This window comes from Citrus clementina, unplaced genomic scaffold (assembly GCF_000493195.1).
Source record: "Citrus clementina cultivar Clemenules unplaced genomic scaffold, Citrus_clementina_v1.0 scaffold_3, whole genome shotgun sequence".
NCBI lineage: Eukaryota > Viridiplantae > Streptophyta > Magnoliopsida > Sapindales > Rutaceae > Citrus > Citrus x clementina.
In genome coordinates, this window is record NW_006262339.1 from 42691679 (window position 1) to 42700575 (window position 8897).

The 8897-nt window shown below is 41.1% G+C and overlaps 1 protein-coding gene across 1 annotated transcript; it reads left to right on the forward strand.

Moving 5' to 3' along the window:
• Nucleotides 1-4321: 4321 nt before the first annotated feature.
• LOC112099992 lies at nucleotides 4322-6967 on the forward strand. Its single transcript, XM_024187550.1, has one exon. The coding sequence runs from the start codon at nucleotides 4322-4324 to the stop codon at nucleotides 6965-6967; it is 2646 nt and encodes an 881-aa protein (XP_024043318.1).
• Nucleotides 6968-8897: the final 1930 nt, after the last annotated feature.

Sequence of the window (8897 nt, forward strand, 5' to 3'; positions counted from 1 at the left end):
TCGAGAGGGATCAAGTGGAGAGCACGCATGATCAATGCAATAGCTAGGTCGATGCTTGAGGACTTTAATGGCTAGCCAGTTTTTTATGGTACAAAGTTTGTCTATTGTGGTTTGGTTATGTGTCATTTTAGTTTACGTGAAATTTAGTAGTTAAAAGAACACATTTCTTGAATTTGTCAAAGCTTCTATCAATTGATCATTTTCGAGAGAGCTTTGTTGAAAATGATTTATTTGGTAATAGTTATACACGTGAACTTTTAATTATTTCATCAACTAACACCCATAACTCAATTTGTCAAACTTCTATTATGAGTTGGATATTAGTCATTTTAGTCTACGTAAAATTTAGTAGTTAAAAGAAGACATTTCTCGTCATTTTGTCAAAGCTTCTAACAACAATGTTGACATTATCCATTATTTTGCCGACTTCAGTTGTGGGTATTACTGTTGTCATGGTTTTTTCTTTAAATTTTGTGGAGCAAAAAACATTAATCTTGAGTTTTGAAAACAAGAAAGTGTATATACACACACATACATGACAAACACTCGTTTGATCCTTATACTTTGATTTAAGTATATGTTTAATCTTTATATTTTAAAAAATACTTCAAAACATCCTTACAATTAAATATGTTACATTCTTACTCTTACTTTTTCTCAGTTTTTCTAATAATATCCTTGCAAAAATATTCTTAACATCAACTAATTTATCTTTAAAAAGGTTAAATTTAGTAAATTAACAAATAATGTTAATGTGGAAGAACTAGTATCTTTTATACTCGTACAATAATCTTGCTAAAAAATATTTATAAATAAATTAATATTAGTTAAATTAAAGCAATGTTTAATGTCCTTACAACAATCTTACTAATTATTATTTTATAAAAAATTAATTAACTAAATTAATCCTAAAAGTAAAATAATAACATAAAAGTTCGGGTAAAATTTTATGTTATTTTTAAGGCTATTTTAATAAGTTATCACTTTGTTTCTTTTTCATTACTTAACATCCCCAAGAATATTATTGTAAGGGTATTATTATAAAAGAAAAAAAAGTAAGAGCAAGAGGATAACATATTTAACAGTAGGTGTGTCTTGAGATATTTTTTTAAATATAGAGATTAAACAATACTTAAATTAAAATACATGGACTAAATTAGCATTTACCTTCTATATATATATATGGTAGCAATTTTTTTTTTCAATTTTTTTCCATAAGTTTCATTAATGCATGATACTCAACATTGATGTGTAATAAACTAAATGTTAACCATGACATAGTCGTTGTATTGCACTATTTCTACTAGATTCTTGTCATTTATTTTTGAATTTTTTGAGGATTCATTGAGTTCCACATACATAAAATATTGAAGATTTTGTTAATGAAATAACCTAAAACCTACACACACACACACACACACACACACACACACACACACATATGTTTAATTTGTATGATAATATTTTCATTTAATTTACAATATAGTTTCTTATATATGTAAAAGATAATCAGTTGGGCTTAACACTCTAAATTTACAAATTTTCATTTATTGATTTGTTACCATATATATAGTTCAACCAATTATGTAAATAAATATATGCTTGACAAGAACCTAATAAATAAAGATAAATACACCAATAGCTAGCACTTAAATTTTTTCCCCCCACCCCAAGTATATGCTTACTCTTCACCTAGTTTATTTATGATGCATCTTCTATCTCTTATTATTATATTCCTTTTTCTTTCCTATCGTTATTAGTTTTTACTATAGAGTTGCCACAGAGAATATAGACCAGATTGCACCACCTGTGCCTTCAACAAGGGCGCATGTTTGAATTTCAACATCAACATAGTTGGTGATCGGGCTTTATTATCTTCTACTGTGATTGGATATAGATAGACATTTCCATCATATAATGTAGGCAGAATAAATACATTCTCTTGAATGTTATTGGAGGTAAGTATGTCATAGTGGGACAGTTAATCCAAGTTAGTATCACAAGAAATTTGATTAAAAAAAAAGAAAAATTCAACTGCAGAGTTTGGTAGAGTCTCCTTATATGTTTTTGGTCAGCGAGAGAAAAAGGAATATAAATCCTTTACTAGTTGCAATAGATATTTGGGGGTTAGGTCTGAATTCAATTAATATAATGTTAAATGAAAAAGGGCCCCAAAAGATTTCAACAACTATAGTCTTCATTAAACCTTTTTACCTCTTTCTCTCTCTCAATTTTCTTATACTTATTTAATTGAATTATATGGCATTACTGATTACTCTCATTGCACCCTTGCTACCCTCACTTTTGGTTAGCTTTAAAAAATTCCACTCAGCAGCCACACTCGATCATTAAAACAACATAAAAGTAAACCGTTTCTCTTCTCTCTTAAATCAACGGCTCCAAAGCACCCAATAGTAGGATTTCTCCATCTCACAATTTGATCGGCCCGTAGAATATGATTAATTAATAATATATTCATAAGCAAATGCTAAGTGATAACTATGAATCCATTGCTTTTTTTTAACTATACATATGAGATTTATTAGTCCCCTCATATAGAAACATATAAATTACAAAGGCTTAAAGAACAAAGACGGTCACATGGCACGATGAGAACTCTAGAGGAATAAAAGACAAAGCTAGAAAAGAACGAAGAAAATCTTAACAAATCTATATATGGGTATATACACTAAAAATTTAATTTATTTTTATTTTATTTTAGGGTCAGCAAAAGAACCTTAGAATTAAAGATATAGAAGATGTTCAAAATTCAAAAACCATCATCTTGTTTTATCTCATGTGACTCGCTTACTCTCTCACTATTCACTCACATATATAATAAGCAACAAAACAGCAATTCTAGTTAATTTAGTAGGAATATTTCCTTCCATGTGGTTGGATTTTGTTGACATCATTCTGAAAACATAAAATCTTAGTTAAAATGATTGGCACCAAAATCTATATCATTATTTCTTGTTTGTTATTTTTGGTCAATCTGAGAATATTATTATGGTAGCCACAAAAACATATGGTCAATATAAATCATGTTTTTGCATTAATTGCTAATTAAATTTTGATTCCATTTTAGTAGCTACCTAGCTTTGTCACTTACCTAAAACCGTCGCAAGCTGATTCTTTGTCTTTGGCTTCACAAATTTAAGGGAACATTTGTTACTCATTCTGAGATGGCAGCTTGTATTTACATGATCTATTTGAAGCATATTATCTTATTTATTTGATTTTTGTAAGATTGTGTAAATAAGATGGAGGGCATTTAGAAGCCGTCCAACATAAAGCTGAATGTATTTGCTACGAACAATGAACTGGTGGGTTTATTTTTATTAGTTGTTGTGATTTTAGGAAGGAGATTTGAGGAACTTTTGAGCTGTTGGTTTGCTAGAAACTTATTCGTTTGCTGCTCTTCTTTAGATTCCATAGCTTGGAAAATTAAGAAAACAATTGACAAAAAAGAGTTTTGTTTTATGTGTGGTTTTGGGATACTAATTAAAAGGACATATCTATAAAAAAGACTAGAATACAATCAAAATTGGTTTTAGTTTATCTTTTTAGAGGAGAGCAGGCTGGCATGCATGTTGAGTACATACAAGCACCAGGTCGGCCAGGCTACTACTTTCGCCCTGGTACGGCTCACCTCAACCGAATGGTGCAAGCGGAGCGTGGAGGCGAATGTGGCCCGACCAGAAACGATTGCCCGACCAGAAACGAGAGCCCGACCAGAGATATATGCCGAGCTGACACCCGTTTTCGAAAAGAGCGGAAACACGATTCCATAGACTCGTGACGCATGCGTTTTTCCCGGAACCGTTATGAGGCTTTCAATACTGACAGTTACCCATGATGTAGCAATTAAAGCTCGATAACTGACCATTATCCGAAGAAGGGGGGAAGGAAGACAGAAGGGGAATGTAGAATAACGGCTATAAAAGGAAGAAAAACCGATGAAGAAATGGGTCGGAAAAAATGAAGAGAGGGAAAGCGCTGCCAAATTGAACCCAGACTTCTTGCAAACTGTGAAACAAAAACCCTTCGTATATTCAATTGTTTTCCCGTAAAGACCTTATGCTAACTTAAGCATCGGAGGATTTACGCCGGCAAAATCACCGGCGTCTCTGATCTGTTTTTGATGAACGCAGGTCGAGCAAGAGAACAGTAGTTGACAACTTAATCGTTGGTGGAGGAATCTGGTCGGTCATCAAGCGAACAGATTTACGCATCAACATTTTGGCGCCGTCTGTGGGGAATTCGAATAAAAAGCTACCACCAAACAAGTAGTTACTGGAGAAACAGGAGACAAGTGGGTATGGAGAACGAATCGGTGGAGACAAGCACGCTCCGGGACAGTGCAAATGAAGCCCGTGAGAAGGTGACACAAGATAGACTGGAGCGGATGGAAAGACAAATGGAGACCCTTACGGCTGTGTTGTTTGAGCTGAGGGATGAGCGGAGAAGGGATTGCGAGACCCCCGTGGGAAGAAATGAGGTTGGAGCAGAACCCAGCCATCGGAGGCGAAGAGTCGAGGAAATCCTCTCGCCTGCAGGACAGTCTAATGAAGTGCCCCTTACAAGTGTTGGACGGGTTACAGGGGAACATACAGACGAAGCAAGAGATCAACCTCGTCCCAGGCGGGTATCGGAGATAAATGGCCAAAGGGCCAATGTGGATGAAGGGGAACTCAGACAGAGGTTGCAGAACGCCGAGCAGGAGCGAGATCAAATTGCCGCACGCGATCCTGACCGTGCTTTAGAATTGGAAGGGGAGGTGCACAGATTGGCGCAAGTGATAGAGGAGATACAGGGCAAGAGAAAGCCCCCAAGCTGGAGGATAATGCTAGATGAAGAATCTCCGTTATCAACTGCAATCATGAGTACCGTTATCCCAAGGGAGTTCCACTTCCCCGACCTCAAGTATTCCGGGCGGAGTGACCCGCTGGTGCACATTGAGTATTTCAACGACATGACGGGTGTGCAAGGGTTGACACCAGTTCAGAGATGCCGGGTGTTCCCATTGACGCTAGAAGGACGAGCTCGGGAATGGTATCGTAAGTTGCCTCGAGGAAGTATAAAGGGGTATGAGCAGATGTGCCAGGAGATGGCCGAGCAATTCCGAGGGGCAGTGGCCCCAGAGGACAATATGATGGAACTGTTGGGGATGAAACAGGAGGAGCACGAATCCCTTCGAGAATTCGTGAAACGGTATCACCGAGCAGTGCTGGACCTGGGAGCTTTTAATCACCCGCAGGCATTGAGGGGATTGAAAGAAGGAGTAAGAATCGGCCGGTTATGGTATAACTTGAGAAGCCCCCTCATACAGAGTTATTCGTCAGGATATGAACAGGCGAGGCGAGATATAGAAATTGAAGAGGAGAAATCGGCAAGACTGAAAAGTGAACAGATGGAAGAGCTGAGGCAAAAGGAGCGGAGAGCCCCGAAGGGAAGCGGGTTGGGAAACCGAACAGGAGAGTCTTCTGGGATGGGCGGAGTATCAGCTCGATCCAGACCGTACCCCGTAGCCCCAAGAGCACAACAGTTCCAACATAGCCGGGTTCAACCTCCGGGCCCCCCGATCCCAGACCGACAACGAGAATTCAGGCGGATTGCTGCCCACCCTTATCACAACGCTCCTAGGGCGTTAAGCGCAGATAGATACAGGTCTGGACGACCAGAGCAGCAACCTGTTGTAGCAGCCCGAGCTGACATGCATGATAGCCGAGCAGTTCAGCTGGTTGACCAGAGCAGGGTATATGGACAGTACACTCCATTAAAGATTTCTATGGAGGAACTGTATGAACGGATTGAAGGACGGGGTCTGTTGTATCCTCCGGCCCCTATAACAAAACCTGCTCACCGACGCGATAAGAGCAAATTCTGCAAATTTCACAACACTCACGGTCATACTATCAGCCAATGCCGTGACCTAAAAATTCAGGTGGAAGATCTGGTGAGGAACCAATATTTGGATGAATATGTAGCTGGAGTGTCTCCCGTTATTGAAACACAATATGCACGGGATGAGGAGGTTGAAGGGGGATTGGAACGAGAGCAGCCGACCATCCGAGTGATAGCAGGAGGGCCAACATTGGCCGGGGATTCGAATAGGGCTCGAAAGAACTATGAGAGATATGCCATGGTTGGCAAAGAAATGCTTTGCAATTTGCCAGCAGCCAAGAGGGCGAAGGTGCGACAAGTTCCCATTATGTGGACAGAGGACGATGAAGAAGGCATTCTTTACCCTCATGAGGATGCCTTGGTGATTAAAGCATCGGTGGCAGGTACAGAGTTGCGGCGGATATTGGTGGATACAGGCAGCTCAGTGGATATTCTGTTCAAGTCGGCCCTAGATGGTATGGGGATCTCAGACTTAAAGCTGGAACGGACAAATACATCTTTGAAGGGATTTGGAGGAGGACAGCTTACACCCATGGGGATCATCGAACTCCCAATTACTGTGGGAGTGAAACTGTTTGAAAAAACGATGATGCTGGATTTTGTCGTGGTAGAAGAAAAAAGTCCTTATCAGATGATATTGGGGAGGCCGTTCATGAGGATCAGTCAATGTGTAATGTCCACACATTATCTGGCGCTGAAGTACAGAGTAAATGGAGTGGTTGGTGTGGTTAAAGGTGACCAGAGAATGACCAGAAGCTGCTATGCAACAGCGGCCAATGAGACACTGCAGGTTACCTCTCTAGATAACCGAGGCGATTCAAAAAATGGTCGTCAGGAACCTGTTGAAAAGCTGGAAGGGGTAGTTATAAGCGAGAATGACCCGACCAGAATGGTGAAAGTCGGATCAGAATTGGACAAGGCACTAAAAGGCGAGTTGGTGAGGTGTCTACAGTCCCATGCAGACATATTTGCCTGGTCTCATGAGGATATGCCAGGTATTGATCGCGGGGTAGCTTGTCACAAGCTGGCAATCAAAAAAGGTGCAAGGCCGGTGAGGTAGAAAAGGAGGTGCTTCAATCAGGAAAGGTACGAGGCCATAAATGCCGAGGTGGAGAAGCTGTTGAAGGCAGGATTTATCAGGGAAGCCAAATACCCGGAGTGGATTTCCAATGTGGTACTGGTAAAAAAGGCCAATGGGAAGTGGAGAATGTGCGTGGATTTCACGGATCTCAATAAGGCATGCCCGAAGGATAGTTTTCCCCTACCAAAGATAGATCAGTTGGTAGATTCAACCGCGGGTCATAGTTTGCTCAGTTTCATGGATGCATTCTCCGGATACAACCAGATACCCATGGACGAACAGGATGAGGAGAGCACCACCTTCATAACTAACATGGGTTTGTTTTGTTACAGGATGATGCCTTTTGGCTTGAAAAATGCAGGCGCAACCTATTAAAGGTTGGTGAACAAAATTTTTAAACCTTTGATCGGTCATACTATGGAAGTGTATGTGGATGACATGATCACCAAGTCGAGAGAACCGAGAGATCATGTGAAGCACTTGGAAGAGACCTTCGAATTGTTGAGGAGGTATGAGATGAAGCTGAACCCGGAGAAATGTGCATTTGGGGTCGGCTCAGGCAAATTTTTGGGATACCTGGTGAGCCATCGAGGGATTGAGGCCAACCCGGAAAAGATAAGGGCGGTGATGGAAATGAGGTCCCCACGAACAGTTAAGGAGGTGCAGAGCTTAACGGGAAAGTTGGCAGCATTGAACCGATTCATTTCGCGAGCCACTGATAAATGCCATCCTTTTTTCCAAGTCATAAAGAAAGGGAGGAAGATGGAGTGGACACCGGAATGTGAGGAGGCATTTGGACAGTTGAAGGAGTACCTGGCCCGCGCCCCGTTACTGTCAACTCCGAGAGGGGGTGACCAACTGCTTCTGTACTTGGCGATCTCCAAGTGCGCCACCAGCTCGGTCTTAATCAGGGAAGAGGAAGGAAAGCAGTATCCGGTATATTATACAAGCAAGGCCCTGGCAGATGCAGAGACCAGGTATCCACTAATGGAGAAATGGGCACTAGCTCTGATAACAGCAGCACGCAAACTCCGACCATATTTCCAAGCCCACCAGATCATGGTAATGACTGACCAGCCCCTCCGGCAAGTGCTTCAAAAACCGGATGCGTCTGGACGGTTAGTAAAATGGTCTATAGGGCTGAGTGAGTTTGACCTTTCTTATAAGCCTCGAGGAGCAATCAAAGCCCAAGCCCTGGCCGACTTTATGGTTGATCGTGCTCTACCAGGGGAAGAGATTCCGGAGGCACAACCAACAGAGCAGGAGAAACCAGAGGGGATGTGGCTGGTGATGGTCGACGGGTCATATAGTGAACAAGGATCCGGAGCAGGAGTTGTAATCCGAAGCCCAGAAGGAGTCGAGGTATCCTATGCAGTAAAATTCGAGTTTCAACTGACGAATAACCAAGCTGAATACGAAGCCTTCATTACTAGACTCGGGCTTGCACATGCACTACGAGCAGAAATGGTGAAAATCCACGCAGATTCCCAGCTAGTATGTAACCAGCTCAGCGATCAGTTCCAAGCAATGGGAGAAAAGATGGGTCTTTACCTAAAGAAAGCAAAGCAAATGGTTGGGCTTTTCCAGGAGGTGGAGGTGAAGCAGATATCCCGAAAGGAAAATTACCGAGCTGATATGCTGGCTAGAATGGCTGCAACAGCAGACCCGAAATTACCTAAGTCGGTTCCGCTAGAGATAAAGACCTCGCCGAGCATAGGAGAGGAGGTGGAGGTGATGAGCGTAAACATTGGAGAATCATGGATGGACCCGATTCGTGTTTATATCCGGGATGTGATCTTACCAGAGGACAAAAAGAAAGCAAGGATATTAAAATGCCGAGCAGCGAGGTACACACTACTAGATGGTGTACTATATCGCCGAGGGTTTACCTTACCCCTGCTGAGATGTG

Excerpts from the sequence above, each read along its gene's own strand:
- LOC112099992 (XM_024187550.1), top strand. The coding sequence starts at position 4,322 with ATGGAGAACGAATCGGTGGAGACAAGCACGCTCCGGGACAGTGCAAAT.